This window comes from Chelonoidis abingdonii, chromosome 8 (assembly GCF_003597395.2).
Source record: "Chelonoidis abingdonii isolate Lonesome George chromosome 8, CheloAbing_2.0, whole genome shotgun sequence".
Classification (NCBI taxonomy): domain Eukaryota; kingdom Metazoa; phylum Chordata; order Testudines; family Testudinidae; genus Chelonoidis; species Chelonoidis abingdonii.
The window spans coordinates 106,081,781-106,102,718 of record NC_133776.1 but is presented as its reverse complement, the minus strand read 5'-3'; the positions used below and the strand labels follow the sequence as shown (position 1 = coordinate 106,102,718).

The following is a 20,938-nucleotide window of genomic DNA, read 5'->3' as shown; positions in this document are numbered from 1 at the left end:
GCCGAGCCGATGGTCGGGTGCATCGGCCAGGATCCCCACTGACCCACGTCAGTGTGTTTCGGTGGGAACCTGCCGCTCACCGGTCAGTGTGTTTCGGCCAGGATCCCACTGACCGCTTAGTGGCGGACCGCCGCTACTAGGCCCGGCTGGAACGCAGTGGAGGGGAAGGCCTGCATTCCCCCTGCCACCCCTTAAGGGGGCCGACCCCCCCCTTCCTTACTTAACCCGATTGCCTCAGTTGTCTACTGCTCTGCCCTGCCAAAAAGGCCAGCCCCTGAACTGCTTGGTGCTCTGCCTGCCAAGCCAGAGCCTAAATGCCGATTGCTCTGCCTGTCCCAAAGCCAGAGCCCCAAACTGCTTGGTGCGCTCGCCTGCCAAGGCCAGAGCCCCTAAAACTGCTTGTAGCCTCTGCCCTGGCACCAAAGGACAGAGCCTCTAAACTACTTGTTGCTCTGTCCTGCACCGAAGGCCGGGAGACCGGAGCCCCGAAAACTGTTCGTTCGCCGCCCGGCCCTACCCAAGGGCTCGGACTACCGACTTCATTCGCTCAGCCCCTGTGACCAGGAGCTGAGCCCCGGCCAAGGCCGTTACACCATCCAATACACCTTTTGTCACCGATTTCTGCCCAAGTAGCCTAAAACTGAAGATTGTGAACTAGAAATATGGAAATGCAATCAATGGGTCATACTTATTACCCATCTGACCTTCTTGCTTGCTGAGCTCAGCATCTCTCTGCATGTTTTACCTACTCCTAAAGTAGACACAAAAGTCTCCTTGGGAAATCTTAATTCCATTTGGGCTCTACCTACAATTTCATCTGAAATTTCTGTTTACTGATCTAAGCCCTCTGCAGGCACACCTTTCCACCTAAAGTAATTTTATTACTGTATCCCAACAAATATTTCTCACTTTGATTGCTGTGAACTGTCATGTGCTTTAAGGACTACTTTATATAAATTTAAGAGAACAGACATCATTGGAAAGTTATTTACAATAAGTTTTAAGTGTACTAAATATGGAATTAGCAAAATGAAACCCTCCAAGAGCAGGTCCAGTGTCTGCAGATAGGGGAACTGAAGACGCATAGAAACAGAGCAGACATAACCACAGGCAGCTCTTACCTCCCATCCCCATCTGTCCCATGCGCATATCCGGTGGCTCCCTCTGAAAGAGAGACTTATTTCACACCACATCACATAGTTTAAGACATTGTCTAACATAACTTAAACCAAGAGAGTTTCAATAGACTTTATCATTGAAGACTGGATAGAAAAGTCACTCTCTAGGAAAAGCTGCAAAGGAAAATGAACCATCCACCCCACTATTCGCTGCTTAACAAATAAGATCTCAATTTAAAGGTATAATTCTGCAGGATAGTTAGCCACCTGCACTGTGAAACATCCAACAGAAGCAAAGCACTATGCAATTTTAACGCCCAGGTGTTAGTATACAGAGATGTCTGATGCCTAGGTAGAGAGATCTCACATTGTTGGCTGCTCAGACTACTGCTAACACTAGGTCAAATTCGCCCTACCATCTCATCAAGGTCAGGAAATAGCATACTTTTAAAAAGGAATGCAAATGGTTTTGCTATTAGCATAGGCTAGTGAGCCCAAAAACTTCAAAAGGTTCTGCTTCAAAGCCAACAGTGCCCCCTTACCCCAAGAGCAGTCCCACTTCTTCACAAGAACAAGCAGAGCCAGTTTCATTTTCCTCCATTTGTATGCCCAGGACTACTATTTATTACTCTAATTGCAGTAGCACTTAGAGGCCCTGATCAGGGCTCTGTTATACTGGGTACTAGGCACATAGTTTAGGCCTGATCTACACAGTTTCTGTACAGGATTTAACTATTTCAGTTAGGGGATGATTTTGTACAGATAAACCAGGATACCCTCTAGCGTGGATACAGTTATGCCACCTTTATACCAGTATAAGTGAATCCATATTAGAGGGCTGTTTTTTTGTTTGTTTTTTTTTTAGAAACTGAGTTAAAGCAGATCATCCCACAGAGACCATCTCTACTCCAAGGAGTTTACATCTAATGATATAAAACAACAGGGGGAGATAAATGTGGGAGAACATAGGAGTGTAATATTTGGCCTTCAGAGTCAACACTAACGAGATCAACGTGGATCAACAAAATTCACAGTCACTATTTCCAACTGTCTGAAGACTCAGGATGACAGTACTGCATTAGCCATACTGTTTACATTTGAAAAGTTTTCTTCACAACGATGAAGAATAGAAACATCAAAAAAAACCTGGATGCCATGTAGGCCACATAAATACTTCAACCTAGATGCATACAGTCCACTTGCCATATATGACACCACTGCTTTCCACCCTGTGAAAGCAGATTCCAAGCTATTAGTATAAGGCACTGTTTACAATTTCTAGGTCTCATGGCTCGAGGTGGCAGCTATTACAGCATCAGAAATAAAATAGATTAAAAGCAAGGTAGTTTCTGAAATGAGATTTTGAGAGCCGATCTTGCAGACTGCTAGAGCTATAAATGAGTGAGTTCCCAATAGTGTTGTTTTTAGCTCTATTGATATGTGAAATATGTGGCCTTAGAACTAATGCTACTGGTATCAAGGAATCAGTTATTAGAGATGTTTGCATTCTAATGGTTGGGGAACTGCAGTATCCAATATCATTGTGAGGTAACTTGACAAGTACTGATTTTTAATGGCAATGACACTATCATGCCAACAATGGTCCCTAAACTCAGCAATGTTTAGAAACACTGCCAAGACGGGATGCAGCAGTCTTCAGGCCAATGTTATTGTGGCCAGGCACGACTCCTTGTGGGGCTCTACAGAGATCTTCATGAAGGAAATTTTCAATCACTGCTCTGAGAATAGGACCTGTTAGCGTGTGCTCTGCTGAAAAGCAAGACTGATACACTCTGGGTCCTACATGGACAGCAGCAGCAAAGTGAGTTCCCATGAATAGCTGGATTTCCATACATATAGTCCCAGAGCAGGGGTCGGCAACCTTTCAGAAGTGGAGTGCTGAGTCTTCATTTATTCACTCTAATTTAAGGTTTCGTGTGCCAGTAATACATTTTAATGTTTTTAGAAGGTCTCTTTCTATAAGTCTAAAATAAACAACTAAGCTATTGTTGTATGTAAAGTAAATAAGGTTTTTAAAATGGTTAAGAAGCTTCATTTAAAATTAAATTAAAATGCAAAGCCTTCCAGATTGGTGGCCAGAACCCGAGCAGTATGAGTGCCACTGAAAATCAGCTCGTGCGCCGCCTTTGGCATGCGTGCCATAGGTTGCCTATCCCTGTCCCAGACAAAACTGCATTTGAGTGAAGTTAAGACAGCGTATACACCAGTAATGTAGGGTAAATTACATTAGAGATGTTGTAATTATCCCAAAGCCAATCATTAAAAACACCCCCAAACCCTCCTGAAATTAAAGATTGAACAAAAAAATGGAAACACAGTTAAGGCACTCAAACAATCTTATTCTGCCTGTAGTGAGACCATGCAATAACCATGGAGTATGTTTAATTTTAGTGTTTGTGATCCTCAACAAGATCAAACTGATTTGTAAAAAGACAACCCCATCCCCGTTTTTTTGTGTTACCTGTACCTCCATACAGAGGTACTCTTCTATAGAAAATATATGCCCAGTCATATTCTTATCAACAGAAATCCTGCCCTGTGTCTGGACAACTATCCTTCTAACAGAAGCCATGTGTGAATCAAAAGGTAGGAGAACTCATACCGCATCAGCAAAATTCCCTTTAAAGCCCTCTTGCTGGCGTCTCATCATCTCCTCCTGCTGCCGCCTCATCTCCTCCTCACGGCGCCTGCGTTCTTCCTCCTGCCTGCAAGGAAACGATTCCAGAGTCACTCAGCACAACGTAAGCAGATTCTGTATCACAGGGGCGAAGTGCTACATGGTAGGCATTTGTCAGCAGTAAAGAGGACAATGTTCTTCCAGACAAGTACAGCATTAAGACTTTCAATACGATAAATTTCTAGAACTCATGAAAACCACAATTATTTCTCATCCCTTTCATTCTAGTGAGCTTATTAGAAAAAAAAAATCCCAGTCGGAGCCTACACTATGCTTCTAAACAAATGCTATCCACATGCAATCAGGAAACATTAGCCAAGTGGTTCTCAAGCTGTGCTCCACAAAGAACGGTCTGAAGATCTTCCTGGTGGCCTACAGAATTACCTTGAGAACCAAGCAGTAAGACCATAAAGGAATTGAGAGAGGAGAGAGATTCTCATAGATCCTTAGGGGACAGGAAGAATGAAAAAGTTGAGGCTAGGGCAAGAGTTTCCCCACCTACAGTGCTAGAGCAATCAGGGTTGCTGCAAAGACACCTGGCTTTTGTATATACATCTGAAAGCCAAGCAGTAAGAATCCAAACCTGAGTCTATCAGTGAAAAAACAAGTACTAGTCAGTGTCCTTCAAGGTCACTGGCATACACCCTAAACCTACTTAAACTTTGCTTATGGATGAAGATGACCCAACAATATTTGGAATTGATATTGGTAAATTGTGTGTCCAGCTGCTCTGGATAATGCTCTAGCCCCAGTCTAAGGGGATGCATTTAATTCACAGCAATATGAGTGGCCAGCACCTCCCTTTACCTGAGCTCCAGCTGTTTACGTTTCTGCACTTCTTGGTTATGCAGTTCCTCCATTCTCCTTAGTTCTTCCTGGCGTCTCATTAAGTCTGGAAGAGGTGACAGTAGAAGCCAATCACTGGGCCAATTGTCATTCCCTCTGCAGGCTGCTAGGTGACCAGACTAACATTACCTCCCCCAACTTCCGTGAATCTCTACCTGAAACCTAACTTACCAGTTAGTTTCCATACCGGGGATAACACATTAGTAGATTTCTACCCTAAGCTGATTCTGCACACCAGGGGCTCCTCGAATTCCTCCACCCTCCCCCACAAGGTCCCTGGGTGCTATCCTTACATCCCCCTTTATTTTACTGACTCCATGCAACTCCCTGAACTCCTTCCTTCATGACTGGGGTTTTGTGTTGGCCCCCACATTTCTTCCTTCCCCCATACCAGGGTCCCATATTCCCTCCTTGCATGCCTGAAGTTCTGTATGCTCCCCGTTTCCTCTCTTTACACTGCAGGGGCACCCAATTCTCCACGTATGCCAGCAACTGTGTGTGCATGCCATTTCCACTTCCCTCCATGTTATCGGTTTTTCCCAGGACAGGTGTTCTGTGTGCCCCCATACTATGGTCCCCAAATCTCTGTATGGTGGGGATCCTGTGTGCCACTAGTTTCCCTATGCTAGGGGCTGTCTGCTTCATTCTTTTCCCCCCATGCTGGGTCTGCGTTCCCATGTGCCCCATACCAGGATCCTACAATTTTCCCTGCACTGCCAGGGTTCTGTACACCCCTCATTCCATGGGCTGTGTGCATGCTCCAATTCTCTCTCCCCCCTTCTCCCTCCTCCCCCCCCCCCCCCCCCCGTTTATTATTTGTCTGGGAGATAAGTCATTCAGGCTGTTAACATGTTAAACTCTTCTGGGAGGGCACACAGAGATGAGACAAATATTTGGTTATACTGGGAAGTGTGAACGAGTGCCATTCAATCTAATCTATGAACAATTGAAGTGCTTGAAGCTGTGGCTGTGCTAAACACACAGTAGGGGCTCTGTGTGTCCCTCATTTCACATTTCCAATTTCCCCAAAAAACTGGAGGGTTCTCACCAGTGATATACAGGACATTCCCTGGGATTTTGAAATTGATCAGATATAACATTCATAAGTTACTGCCTTACAGACATACACAAAGAAACACCAACAAGTCAAGTCAGGGGTTCTCAACTGGAGGTCGGGACCCCTCAGGGGGTCATGAGGTTATTACGTGGGGGGTCTCGAGCTGTCAGCCTCCATCCTAAACACTGATTCACCTCCTGCATTTATAATAGCGTTTTTATATATATATATATAAAGTGTTTTTAATTTATAAGGGGGGGAGATGTCATACTCAGAGCCTTGCTGTGTGAAAGGGGGCACCAGTACAAAAAAGTCTGAGAACCACTGAGTTAAGTGTATGGCCTCACAAGCGTAGCCAACTACGACTCTATAGCTGCCATCCTACAGAAGACAGCAGAACAGAAGTCTGTTATGCTGTACAGCAGATCCAGACAGTCATTGTCTGTCGGACACCCATTCCTAGGCCATCTTCAGCCAACACTGGTTACTGTGCTAAGACACTTCTGGCTTTAAGAAGAAATCCTAAGAAGAAGAAATCTTGGGCCAATGTTTTATTGGTCTTTGATGATCTTGGCTCTCACCTTGCCTCATGAGCATAACTTGGTGCTCATGGCGAGCTGCTTCCATCTCCATTTCCAGCTTCTCACGTGCTTCCTTGATGTTGCGGTCCACCTGTTCTTGCTGCTGCTTTTCCATTTCTATGAGAGCCTTCCAGCGCATGGCATACTCATATTCAAAAGAGCCAGGCTGTGCAAACCTAGGAGGCTGTTCACGCTCCCTGCAGGAGAACGGGAGAAGGGGAAGGGAACTTGAGCAAAGCCAATGAGGAAAATAAAGATTCATACAAATGAAATGAGACTTTCTAATTAACAGCTACAAAAGGGAGCGATCAGTAACACACTTAAAATATCTTATCCAAACAGCTGCCATCTTGTCAGCCTGACACAAACAGAATTCTCACTGCAATGAATGGGAAGCTACTCTTTCTGCATCTTGCTATTTTCCAGCAGAGGATACTATCTGAAGCATTGGCATGTCATCTCCCCATCACTGAAGGAAGAAACTAAAAGGCAGTCCTAATTACTCTCTGCCCTTCACCCACCACCCTAGTGTAGGGGCAACTGCTCATGAAAACTTCAGCTGCCTGAACAGAGATGGTGCTTTCTAGAGGCATGCATAAGTTAGTAAAGAAACACATTTAGAATTAGGAGAAGAGAGAAATGTACTAAGGCAATAAAAAGAGCCTTTTACTAGCTTGTGAGGATGCATTCTCGCAAAAATTAAGACACCAATTGCTTGAATGGTCCACCACTAACCCCTCTTCCTTCCTTAGTGGACACATACTTGTGAAACTGCTGGTTTTTGATGACCAATTTCTCCGGCAGTCCCTCCTCATCATCATACTGATCCATTGGCTCCACAGTGACAGGTCGAGGAAATCTGGAAAGAAAAGAGACCACATGATTTTAGTGGTATCTAGACAATGGCTGCACTGCAGGCCAGCCTCTGTGTTTTTTAATCCTAGCTGGAGCTATAAAATACTGTTCTTTCTCTACCAATGAAATTTCAGAACAATAGGGGCTAAGAAAACCATCTAAGACAACGACAGCCAGAATACAAGTGAAAGCCATCTTCACACCCAAGTTATACATTGGTACTGTCTGAGTTTTGAGCGTGACTTGTTTGAAATTGCTTCCACGATCCTTTAAGAACATAAGAACAGCCATACTGGATCACATCGAAGTCTCATCTAGCCTAGTATCCTGTTTTCCAATAGTGGCCACCGCCAGGTGCCCCAGAGGGAATGAACAAAACATTTAATCCATCCCCTGTCGCTCATTCCCAGCTTCTGGCAAACAGAGGCTAGGGACACCATCCCTGCCCATCCTGGTAACAGCCATTCCCCAAAATAGCGACCCAGCCTAACCAAAAGAACTGGGGCGATGGGCCTTGTACCGCACATAAAAGGTCCAACTCATTGGCTGTTGGGTCCAATGGGGCAAAGTACATTCCAGATTTAGTTCCACTCCTAAGAATGCACCACCACTCCCAGAAGGACATTAAAATCTGCAGACCTGCTAGGTGCCCCGGAACACTCAAGCGTAGAGTCTAGTGTGCTGCAGCCAGAATAAATGCACGCACGCACCTTGGCCATTTAAACAGCTGAAACTGAATCTATGCCCGCTGACAGGATTGGGTGCAACATTCTATCACAGAAGTACCCACTGATAAACAAAAGTCTATTTCCATAATCAATTCTGGTATGATCCAGACTACACAGTTAACATACACAAGCTTTATTTACTTGCCAGCCATACTTTAAGAGGGGAGCAATAGCTTCTGCTTCTTCAGGACTACTTGAACTGCTCAAAGAATGCTTTGTCTATGAGGAACCTCAACAGCAGCAGCTCCCAGATTAGCACACTCAATCCCATGGGCAGCCTCCAGGAAGCAAAGTGGTTTTGAACATAAGCCTGTGCACAGATTTATTCTAACATGGTCCAGATATGAGACAGGAAGTTTCTCCTTCTAGAACTTAAGTTTTAGGTACATACTGTCTTCTGCCTGCCTCATACCACACATAGCCCCACTCTAGTGTTAATGAATCAGTGTTTCACACGCCAGCCCAAGCCTGGCCAAGCTGTGCACTTTCCAGAACAGCACTTCTCACTCGCCTCACTTACGTGGTTAGCAGGAAAGACCCTTCACTACATCGGTCCAGAGCTTTCCTAGCAGCAGGTTTCCCTGAAAACTCCACAATGCCTTTCCCAGACGATCTTCCTCTGTCATCCACAATAACCACGGCCCTTTCCACCTGGCCGAACACAGAGAAGGCCTCCTCCAGGAGCTCATTTGACACAAATTGAGGCAGGTTTCTGACAGTCAGTGATGCGCTGTGGCATGCTAAACGCACTCTTAGCTGCTTCCCACGAAGAGGCATGTTGTCTAGTTCCACCTTTGCAATTTCGGCTAGAGTGCGAGTTTCCTGAAGAGAAGAAAATTATCATTAAAAAGCTTGCAGTGCAGTAATGAAACATGTTTCCTGCTACAGAAACAGAAGACAAGGTCATTAGCCTGTCTTTCCCTGGACAGGGACTACAGTGAGAAGAACAAAACTCTTTATACCACAAAGGATGCCTTAGTAATGTTTGTAATAAAATAAAGTCTTTTGACCATTATCCAAGGTGCCCGTTAAACTAGTTCAGGGAGCACATGTGAAGTTTGGGGAGAGAAAATTAAAAAAAAGCAGATATCAGGTACAAAACTTAAAAGGAAATGTTGCAAGGATTACAGATAGTAGCTAGGAGTTAATGTTAGTTGAGCACACATCTATGAATAGCGCTAGGATCACAGTGAGAACTGCTACTTTCCTGATTCTTCCCAGTAGTCTAGTCTGATGACTGACATAGGAATTGCTCAGTATATGAAAGTACAAGAAAGGCAGGAGTCTTTCAAAATCTTAAGATCTGTTACCTGACTAATGATTTATTGGAAAATATGCAAACTTGCATTATATACTCATCTCCATAGTACTTTAAAAAGCTTCCAGCTTCTCACCATGCTGCCCATCTTGTGTTTCAAGACAAGTAAGTGTCAAGATGGTTCCTTCCTGTTCTTGATGTCCAATATAAGCAAAACACTTGGATGGGACTCAAAATATAGGTTTTGTCACAAGTACAGCAGTTAGCCCAATTTTACATCTTCCTTTCCTAAATGGGATGCCAAGACACTAGTTTGGAGGATGGGCAAGACCTTATTCCCATGTCTGGAGCAGCTGTCTTGAAATAAATTAAGTATCCTTGTTTAATCCACATAACTACAAGGCAGCTAACCTGCTGTATAATTCAAAATATTAAAAATCTAAGAACCAACCACCAGACAGGTAGAAGACAAAACAGAGATCAATTTTCAACTAATAAGTGAATGGGGGGGGGAGTGGGGGGAACAGGACAGAGGACATCTCAGCTGCTTTTTCAGTTAGTACCAAGCAATTTTGCTCCAAGCTACTTCCTTCAATCTGATCAACTAGAGACCCACCAGGTTCAAGAATGTCCATCACAAGCAGTAATTACAGATGCTAGTCTTTGTACACAAACAGCTTCCTCACATCCATCAAGAAAGAGGATGAAGTCAATGACTTCCACCTAAAGGTACCCTGCTTTTTGCCAGATTCACCTGTAACAGCAAACTTGTATCTTCTCTCTCTCAAGCCACAATGAGACCTTAGAGGCACTTGCATATTATGAATGGCTGGAATTGCAGAGAAGCTGATTGGCACCCATACTCTCCCTCTGAACAGGCTCCCATCCATACTAGCTGCTTAAATTGGTTCCAATGTATCCCATATTTCAGATCACCAGAAATAATTTTAAACATCTGTGTGAAGATACCACCTTGATTAGCAAAATATGTGAACATGGTTACTATTTCCAATGAGCACCACTCTCCTAATGTCACAGGACACCCCAAAGATAGCAATAACGACTCACCAGCCTGATAAATCCAAAGCCTTTGTCCTTGTGTATGAAGACTTCACCTGCCTTCCCATACTTTTCAAACAACTTTCTCATCTCCTCCTCAGTAATGTCTGGGGGCAGGTTCCCCACAAAGAGGCGGCTTCTCTGGGTGAATGTCTTTTCACCAGGTTTCCGGAAATTCTTCAGGTCAATAGTGAGGCCTTCATCTGAGGGGAATAAGGTACACAGTCGCTCTACAATTGGGGGGATAAATTCCACTATGTTACATCACAGCGAGCATAAAGACATACAACAATAGCTAACTCCACCCACTCACCCAGGTCTCAAAACATCGCCAACCAACTCCATAGCAACAAGGAGACAGTAATTCAGCATGGGCCAACATTCTGAAGAAAGACGAAGTTTGCAGGAACTGCACTGCTTCGTAACAAGGCATCGGCCACTATGTGAGGCAGAGCCCAAAGCAGGAATTAGGGACCTAGGAAGGCTGCTAGATTCTTCCAAATTTGACTACTGCATCAAAAGATGTTTAGTCCACAGTAAGAGTTGCTATGTTCATTACGTGGACTTCAAGACCACATCTTAAGCTATCTACAGAAAAACTGCAGTTTCATAGGCTGTTAGAGGATTATCATCCTGGAATGAATTCAGAACTCAGCAGTGATTCAGAAAAACAAACATTCAAAAGATACTTACATTAATAAGTCTTGCCTAGTACAACAGATGCAAAAGGGGGAAAAAAGCAGGTAACATTTCAGCCACCTGTAGCCTGGGAATGCACTAGAAAGAAAGAGTCTGGAATCCAGACACTATCTCCAAGCTGGAGAGAAAGCAGCTGGAAGCTATAAAAGCAGCAATATGGATGGGACCTCAGAAAAGTCAGCAAAGTTAGTCAAAGTCTATATCCAAGTAACACTCAGTGGCTAAAACAAAACCAAAAAGCCAGCAAATTAATGATAAATCATAAAATATAGTGAGGCAGGGAGTATGAAAGTGCACAGGTACTATAATGGTGGGAAAAAATATGGGCAATGCTCTCGCTTATGATCTCAGGCATCAATTACAAAAACGGTATTTTGAAATAACCTGAAAGACACATGAATAGGGACTTGACCTCCCATTGTCACTCTATTCAGCTTTTAATGGGCGAGATTAGAATACAAGGGTAAAACTATCCCACTCTAGTAGGGAGAAGACTGGCCAACCACTGTATCACACACTCAATTTAAGAAGCTCTATTTTTTAACAAACAAACAAACACTTATGTAGTAGATTCCACATTCAAAGCACAACATAACTATCAAATTAACTGATTCATCAGTGTAATCAGACACCCTCCCAGTCATCCATAAATGGCAGCTTCAGACCCTCACCACTACATGTTTCTGAACCATTAAGTTAGATCATTAACACGTGTGTTGTAAACAAGACACGAGAAGTCATTCTTCCGCTCTACTCTGCGCTGGTTAGGCTTCAACTGGAGTGTTGTGTCCAGTTCTGGGCACCGCATTTCAAGAAAGATGTGGAGAAATTGGAGAGGGTCCAGAGAAGAGCAACAAGAATGATCAAAGGTCTTGAGAACATGACCTATGAAGGAAGGCTGAAAGAATTGGGTTTATTTAGTTTGGAAAAGAGAAGACTGAGAGGGGACATGATAGCAGTTTTCAGGTATCTAAAAGGGTGTCATCAGGAGGAGGGAGAAAACTTGTTCACCTTAGCCTCTAATGATAGAACAAGAAGCAATGGGCTTAAACTGCAGCAAGGGAGATTTAGGTTGGACATTAGGAAAAAGTTCCTAACTGTCAGGGTAGTTAAACACTGGAATAAATTGCCTAGGGAGGTTGTGGAATCTCCATCTCTGGAGATATTTAAGAGTAGGTTAGATAAATGTCTATCAGAGATGGTCTAGACAGTATTTGGTCCTGCCATGAGGGCAGGGGACTGGACTTGATGACCTCTTGAGGTCCCTTCCAGTCCTAGAGTCTATGAATCTATGAATCTGCTAAGGCCCCAAAGGTCATTAAACCCTCCAAGATCACCATTACCAAACCCCAACAATTCCATAGAGCTCCAGCCCATATTGAACAAGGGTAAACTCCAGTGGACTGGATTTACTGGCACAGCAACCCTGACTAGTACTACTGGTGCTTTGATGCTGGAGTCTCAAGCAGCCAAGTCAGAAGACCACCTCGCACAGAAGTTTCGATTTGATGTATGATTGGCGAACACTTCAACAACCTTCCTACTAGAACTGCATCTATGCTGACGGCAACTCTATCCCACCAGTACCTAGGAAGGACTGTGCTAGGTGGTCCTCCGATACAGCGTTGGGAAGAAGGGTGAGGGCGAGAGAAAAGGAGGAAAAAGAGTGCCAGTCACAGACAAGCCACCTCTTTCTTGTAAAATCCACAGTGAGGACACTGAAGGATTGGAGAGATCTGCAGTCCTCCAGGTAATTTGATTTACTGGAAGATCCTATAAGCAGCAAGGAAGGAATCTTTGAACATGCACATTAATGGTCTGATTCAGAAGCACTAAGTGCCAAAAATCTCAATGAAGCCCTTGGGAACTGCCAGCATTCAACACATTTGAAAGTCAGGCCATAAGACAGCGGTGGCCAACCTGTGGCTCCTGAGCCGCATGCAACTCTTCAGAGGTTAATATGTGGCTCCCTGCATTAGCGCTGACTCCAACGCTGGAGCTACAGATGCTAACTTTTCAGTGTGCCAGGGGGTGCTCTCTGCTCAACCCCCTGCTCTGCCCCAGGCCCTGCCCCAGGCCCTGCCCCCACTCCACCCCTTCCTCCAAGGCCCTTGCCCCTTCCCCTGAGCCTGCCATGCCCTCACTCCTCCCCCACAGAGCCTCCTTTGCATGAGAAACAGCTGATTGCACCAGGAGGGAGGTGCTGACTGGTGGTAGGCGCTGAGGGTTGGGAGCTGATGGGGGGCTGACAACAGATTACTGTGGCTCTTTGGCAATGTACATTGGTAAATTCTGGCTCCTTCTCAGGCTCATGTTGTCCACCTCTGCCATAAGAGCAGAACTGAACTGACTGAAAGTGTAATCCTGAATGCAATCTCCTCTATTTACAGATTTAGTAAAAAGCTCTATCATACCGAAAAGAACGAATACAAGTGGGTTTATTCACAGGGCAAGGATTGGCAATAAAAAGTCCAGAGGAACTTGACAGCAGAAGAGAATCCAAACTAATCCTTTCTCATGGGATATCAGAGCATCTCAAATAGCAAAAGAACCTGTGACAGTTTAAAGTGAAATTTAAGTCAGGGCCTACGCTGATGGCACTTCAGCAGGCTACACCAACCAAGATTGACTTGTGTAATCTACTCACTCTGGCTATTGGCCTGCTGTCCATTAGCAGGAATAGGTGGTTGTTGATGCTGTTGCTGATGCTGTTTTCTTGGAGCATGGTTTTGCTTCTCCATGTTAAAGCCTTTATTTCCTTGCATTTTTCCAACCTGAGAGCAAATACATCATTGATTATATATACTCAAAGTACACACCAGCAACTTCCAATGCACACAACACTACAGTTACTTTCCTGGGCACAACCACAGACATAATTATCAGAACGGAAGCATCTCCAGTCTTTGCAACCCCAGACACCTGGGGAAACAGACAATATAAGGGAAAATACATACAATTTGAACATAGTACATCTGATTTAAATTAGCCTGTGTAGCCAACGATATTTCCAACTAAAGTGCTCTTTCTGACCTACTAGCCACATAAATACCACAAAAACCAAGAAGAGATCTGCCTTTAAGTGAAAAGCTGACTTAAAATCTAGTCGGTTTTCAGTCCTGCATCCGAGTCCTAATGCCAACCTCTGCAGTTATATTTTCCTATTTTTTAAGATCATTTCTCTCATGTTGCTGTGTGAAAGAACCATATATACTGGGGGAAATGAAATACATGTGAAGCGCTCAAACGCAAAAAGAAAACTGAAACAACTCTGTAAGCATTCAATTCTAATAAGATGTATTCCTTGTAACAGTAGCAAGTAAAACTTCAGGCAAGGGTGATTTTATGTTAACCATGTCCCTTTTTAAAGTGCATCAGACGCAGAAAGCATGCTAAACAACCAGTGGAGCCACTGGACAATAGAGATGCTAAAGGAGCAAACAAAGATGATAAGGCCATTGTGGAGAAACTAAGGGTACATCTTCGCTGGTAGCATTTTAATGTGGCTTGTGTAGTTGTGGCAGAGCGCTAAGAGAGAGATCTCCCAGCACTCTAAAAAATACCACCTCCACGAGGGGAATAGCAACCAGCATTGGTGCACTGTCTACACTGGCACTTTACAGTGCTGCAATGTTCTCACTCAGAGGTGTGAAAAAGCACACCCCTGAGTGCTGCAAGTTTCAGCGCTGTAAAGTGCCAGTGCAGACAAACCCTAAATGAATTCTTTGCATCAGTCTTCACAGCTGAGGATGTGAAGGAGATTCCTAAACCTAAGCCATTCTTTTTAGGTGACAAATCTGAAGAACTGTCCCAGAATGAGGTGTCATTAGGGGAGGTTTTCGAACAGATTTATTACAGTTACTTTATCAGTCACCACGATCAGATGGTATTCATCCAAGAGTTCTGAATGTACTCAGATGTGAAATTGCAGAACTGCTAATTGTGGTATGGAACCTATCATTTAAATCCGTTTCTGTACCAGATGACTGGAGATTAGATAACATGACATCAATTTTTAAAAAGGGCTCCAGAGGCGATCCTGACAATTACTTCAGTACTGGGCAAACTGGTTGAAACTATAGCAAAGAACAGGATTGTCAGACACGTAGATGAACATCATTTGTTGCGGAAGAGTCAACATGGTTTTTGAAAAAGGAAGTCACGTCTCACCAATCCACTACAATTCTTTGAGGGGGGGTCAACAAGCATGTGCACAAGGGGGATCCAGTGGATAGAGTGTACTTAGAGTTTCAGAAAGACTTTGACAAGGTCCTTCACCGAAGGCTCTTAAGCAAAGTAAGCTGTCATGGGATAAGAGGGAAGGTCCTTTCATGGATCAGTAACGGGTTAAAAGATAGGAAACAGAGGGTAAGAATAAATAGTTTTCAGAATGGAGGGAAGTAAACAGTAGTGTCCCCCAGGGGTCTGTACCGGGATCAGTCCTATTCAATACATTCATAAATTATCTAGAAAAAATGGTAAACAGTAGTACACAGTGAGATGGCAAAATATGCAGATAAAATAAAACTAGATAAGTCCAAAGCAGACTGCAAAGAGTTACAAAGGGATCTCACAAAACCGAGTGACTGGGCAACAAAATGGCAGATGAAATTAAATGTCGATAAATACAAAGTAATGCACATTGGAAAACATAAACCCAACCATACACATAAAATGATGGAGTCTAAATTAGCTATTACCACTCAAGAAAGAGATCTTGAGAGTCGTTGTGGATAGGTCTCTGAAAACATCCATTCAGTGTGCATCGGCAGTCAAAAACGCTAAACAAATGTTGGGATCATTAGAAAAGGGACAGTAAGAAGACAAAAATCATATTGCCTCTATATAAATCCATGGTAGCCACAGCTTGAATCCTGCCATAAGGTGTGACAGGGATTCTCAACAAGATACTATTGAGACGTAGAAGTCTTGAAGAGGAGCACAAAATATAGAGATGGGGAAGCTGTCCATATGAGGAGAGAATGAAAAGACTGGGACTTTTCAGCTTGGAAGAACAACTAAGGGAGGATTGATAGAGTCTATAAATGGGGTGTGGAGAAAGTAAATAAGGAAAGTGTTTTTTACTCCTCATAACAGAGGAACTGCAGTGATAAAATAAATAGGTTGATTAGGCAAACACAAAGGAAGTATTTTTTGCAACAATGTAGTCAACTGTTGAGACTCCTTGCCAGAGGCTACTTGTGCGGCCAGAGACTATAAAACAGGTTTCAAAAAGAACAGATAATCATGGAGATAGTCATCAATGCTATTACAAAATGCGGTCTGATATGGGTAATCCTAGTCTGTCCTGTCAGCAGCTAGGAATGGGCCACAGAGGAGGATCGACTTGATGATAACTGTTCTGATTATTGCCTCTGAAGCACCTGGCATTGCCACTGTGGAATAGACAGGTATGGCTAGACAGACTTCTTTCTGCAGTATGGCCATTAATTTTATATATATTATGTTTAGTGGCTGTTTGATAGGTTAATAGAACTTTATTAAACAATCAGACTTCAAAACCAAAAAACAAAACAATCAAAATAGTCCACTGATGATATGTTTGCTGTAAGCATCTGGCAATAATATGGTGCTTAATGCTTAAAAAGTTGCACCTAGTCCCTTGTTTACCTAAAAGTTACTTGGCATCCACGGTTCCATTTGCACTAATTATCCATGACTAAGTTTCTCCATTTAGAAGTGTTGGAGAGCTAAACATAAGAAGGGCACTACCGGGGTCAGACCAAAGGTCATCACCGCCCAGTATCCTGTCTACCGACAGTGACCAATGCCCGGTGCCCCAGAGGGAGTGAACAGAACAGAGAATGATCAATGCTCTTTCTCCTGCCATCATCTCCACCCTCTGCAAAAAAGGCTAGGACACCATCCTGACCCTCCTGGCTAATAGCCATTATAACCTAACCTCCATAATTTACTAGTTTCTCTTTTAAACCCTGTTATAGTCCTAGCCTCACAACCCCTCAGGCAAGGAGTTCCACAGGTTGATTGTGCGCTGCATGAAGAAGAACTTCCTTATATTTGTTTTTAACCTGCTGCCATTAATTTCGTTTGGTTGGCCCCTGGGCTCTTATATTATGGGAACAGTAAATAAATTTCCTTATTTCACTCTCCAACTGACTCAGATTATACCCTATCAATATCCCCTTAGTCCTCTTTTCCAAGCTGAAAGTCCTAGCCTCTTAATCTCTTCATACTGGGACCCGTTCCAAGGCCCATAATCATTTTGTTGCCTTTCTCAGAACCTTTTCTAATGCCAGAATATTATCTTTTCTGAGATTGAGAGACCAACATCTGTCTCAGTATTCAAGGATGTGGCCGTCCCATGGATGTATATAGGGCAATAATATATCTCACGTGTTATTCTTATCACTTTTTAATGATCCTAACATCCTGTTTCTTTTTTGACCACCTTTGCACACTGTGTGGACATCTTAGAGAACTATCCACGATGACTCCAAGAGCTCTTTTCCTGTTAGCTGTAGCCTTAATTAGTCTCATCATATTGTATGCTATAGTTGGGGCTATCCATATTAAATTTCATTGCCTTTTGTTGCCAATCACTTGTTTTGTGAGTCTTTTTAAGTTCTTCAGTCTGCCTTGGTCTTAACTCTCTATGAGCAGTAACTATCATCTGAAAACTTGCCACCTCACTGATGTACCCCTTTCTCCAGATCATTATGAATAAGTTGACTAGAACTGGTCCTGATACCCTTGGGGTACACACTAGTACCCCTCTCCATTCTGAAAATTTACCATTTATTTCTACTCTTTGTTCCCTGTCTTTTTAATCAGTTCTCAATCCATGAAAGGATCTTCCTTCTTATCCCATGACAATTTAATTTACTAAGAGCCTTTGGTGAGAGACCTTGTTAAAGGCTTTCTGGAAATTTAAGTACACTATGTCCACTGGATCCCCCTTGTCCACATTTGTTGACCCCTTCAAAGAACTCTAATAATTAGTAAGATATGATTTCCTTTTACAGAAACCATGTTGACTTTTGCCCAACAATTTATGTTCTTCTATGTGTCTGACATTTTTCTTTACTATTGTTTCAAGTAATTTGCCTAGTACTGATGTTAGACTTAGGGGTCTGTAATTGTTGGGATCACCCCTAGAGCCCTTTTTAAATATTGGTATTACATTAGCTGGGTACAGAAGCTGATTTAAAGGACAGATTACAAACCATAGTTAATGGTTCCGCAATTTCACATTTGAGTTCTTTCAGAACCCTTGGGTGAATGCCATCCGGTCCGGGTGACTTGTTAATGTTAAGTTTATCAATTAATTCCAAAACTTCCTCTAGTGACACTTCAATCTGTGACAGGTTCCAAGTTGGTCAAAGTGGTTGTAAGGTAACCAGAGAAGATATCTGTAATCGTTACATAGCATGCTCAAACTATGCACTCAGTCAAAAGAAGTTATTTTACTTATGAAGCACCATACACATTGTACCTAGGAGCTGCAGAGAGTTCAAATATACCTCTACCCCGATATAACACAAATTCAGATATAATGCAGTAAAGCAGCCCTCCGGGGGGCAGGGCTGCGCGCTCTGGTGGATCAAAGCAAGTTTGATATAACGCGGTTTCACCTATAACATGGTAAAATGTTTTGGCTCCTGAGGACAACATTATATTGGAGTAGAGGTGTGTACACCAAAATAATTATAGAACTAAAACCTGGTTGGCAGCTTTTAGAATGCATAAGGCAGAATGAATTGCAACTTGGATAATTCTCCCGAGCTGTGCATCTAGGGAAAGTAAGTGTGTGTGTGGTGGGGTCAATGGAGGCATGAACATGAGGGGTAGAGGGCTACGCAAAGCGGTAAGTTTATACGCAATTACCCTCAGAAAGAATGACAAGCGGGGTACTGTGCCTACAAGCATATGGGGAGGTAGTAAAACAAGCAAGATGTAATTTGTGAAGCCACCAAGCAGCACTGGCACATATAAATCGTTTACTTACAGTTAACTGAGGAGTCGCGCAAAAGCAACCGCGGAAATTGCGCGGGAGAGAAGGAGGCTTAAGGAAGGTTTGCGATGCACCAAGTGGGAAGAAAAGGGCAAGCGTGTGCGAAGCTAGCGAGGTGGCAGGGCCGGGCGGCACGCCAGCCAGGGAAAGGGGATCATGCGAGGAAGTCGCACCAGTGGGCCTTCGAAATGAAGTTGAACCGGTGCCGCTTCGCGTGCAGCCAAGGCCTCCCGCCCACCGGCGCGGCGCGGCACCGCTACGAGCCGCATCGGCCGGACACCACGGCCTCGCCGCACGGGCCCAGCAGGGCGGAAGGCTGCCGGCAGCCGAACCCACGCAAGCCCGCTGCGCCCAGAGCCTCTGCCTCCCGCGCCTTGGGGGGAGGAGGTCCGGAGCCCGGGGTGCTGCTCACGGGACGCCGCCACCCCCCGCCTCACCTGTTCCTGGGCACTCGCTCCCACAACGGATTGCGGCCTTCTCGCCTCCTAGGAGCCTAGGGAAAAAAGAGCGCGCGCGGCCGGAAATCGGACAGCCTACCTGGCTACCCAAGGCCTGCCCATGTCGCTGGCCCATTGGCCAACCTTCTCTTCTCACCTTCCGTTTAGTGGTTCATAGCAGTGCCAATCACAGAAGGACTGGAGCACGGCGGGACCAAAGCCGAGATCGCGCCTCTATTCGGAGTTTATTGGCTGAGCAGTCTTCACAGCCCGCGAAACTAGCTGCCACTCATCCCCTCAGCACCAAGCTTAGGTGAGAGGCGAGGTGGGGACAAAGGAACGAACAAGCCAACCCCTGAGCGTGCGCAGGCGCACTGAGATCGGCATATGCGCGAGCGTAGGGAGGGTGGTGATGCTTAAAGAGACAGTCCTGCAAGCATTGCCCAGGCTGCTGTCAGTGCGCTACAGCGAGTACGGGGGCCGGCCCCGCCCCGCCCCGCCCCGCCCCGAGCGGCGGTTGAGCTGTGACCATTCTTCCCGGCGCGAGCAGAGGGGGAGCGGGCCTCGTGGGGGCGGCTGGGGCGCCCTGTCCCTGAGCCCACAGGGCCCCGCCCCGCCCCGCCCGTGTGCTGGGGCGCGCTGACCGCTGGGTGGAGGGTCGGGGCTGTGCCCGCGCCGCTTTGTGTCCGACGCTGCCACGGTCCCCGGGGAGCGCCCGGCCCGGTCTGTCACTATCACAGAGCCTGGAGCAGCTTCAGGCTTGGGGGGCCTCCTGCACAGCGTGCTGGCTCTGCTGCTGCCTTGTATGGGAGCCCGGGCACCCAGCGGGGGGTCTGGATGCCACTCGCTGGCAGCGCCTGTAAAGTTCGGGTTTGCAATGTAGCTCCTAAGTCCTGTCTGTGGAGCTAGCTCCCGTTTATCCCACAGCCCAGCAGCCAGGGATGAAATACCAGCCTGCCTCAGGGAGCTCATAGTTCAGTGGTAGGTAGCAGGGACGTGAGATGCAGATGATACTAAGGTCAAAAGGAGCCTAACCTGAGTAACACAGGCCATTCAATGTCACTCAGTATTTCCCTCTAGAGTAGATCTTTTTAGAAAAATACCCTGTCTTGATTTAAAGACTCCATGTGATGGAGATTTTACTGCATCCCTTGGCAAAATTATTCTAATAGGTAATTAAATTTGTGTCTTATTTCCAATTTGAACTTTACTGAGTTCAAGTTCCAGTTATTAGATCTTATTCTGTCTTTGTCTGCTAGATTCCCTCTATTCAGTATTTTCTCTTTTGTTGGTAATTATAGATCACAACCAAGTAGCTTCTTTGATAAACTAAATAGCTTGATCTTAAGTCTCCCACTCATTCCACTCCTCAAATTGCTCTTGTGGCTCTTCTCTGAACCCTCTCCAGTTTTTCAGCATTCTTTCTAAAGGCTGCATCCACCAGTAGTTGACACAGTAGTCCAGTAACGATCTCCCCAATGTGGTATGCAGGGGTACTGTAATCTCCCTGCTCCTGCTGTATATCCCCTTGTTTACACATCCAAGGTCTGTGTTACGTCCTTTTTGCTACAGCTTTGCTCTGGGAGTTCATAATCAGCTGGTTACGTAC

The 20,938-nt window shown here is 44.7% G+C and overlaps 1 protein-coding gene across 4 annotated transcripts in view; it reads right to left on the bottom strand.

The window, feature by feature from the left end:
- Nucleotides 1-19,440, bottom strand: part of NONO (non-POU domain containing octamer binding) — a 60,416-nt gene extending 40,976 nt beyond the window's left edge. For 2 of the 4 annotated variants that reach the window (XM_032794894.1, XM_075068934.1), the window contains exons 1-9: nucleotides 19,330-19,436; nucleotides 13,547-13,673; nucleotides 10,210-10,430; nucleotides 8,404-8,705; nucleotides 7,064-7,159; nucleotides 6,301-6,497; nucleotides 4,624-4,708; nucleotides 3,742-3,844; nucleotides 1,122-1,164 (exon numbers count right to left, since the gene is read on the bottom strand). In XM_032794894.1, the coding sequence (XP_032650785.1) occupies nucleotides 1,122-1,164; nucleotides 3,742-3,844; nucleotides 4,624-4,708; nucleotides 6,301-6,497; nucleotides 7,064-7,159; nucleotides 8,404-8,705; nucleotides 10,210-10,430; nucleotides 13,547-13,664 (1,165 nt within the window). In that variant the 5' untranslated portion in view covers nucleotides 13,665-13,673; nucleotides 19,330-19,436. Of the gene's footprint in view, nucleotides 1-1,121; nucleotides 1,165-3,741; nucleotides 3,845-4,623; nucleotides 4,709-6,300; nucleotides 6,498-7,063; nucleotides 7,160-8,403; nucleotides 8,706-10,209; nucleotides 10,431-13,546; nucleotides 13,674-19,329 lie in introns of all 4 variants that reach the window. The other 2 variants (XM_032794892.2, XM_032794893.2) reach the window with 2 other exon arrangements.
- Between the last annotated feature and the right edge of the window lie 1,498 nt (nucleotides 19,441-20,938).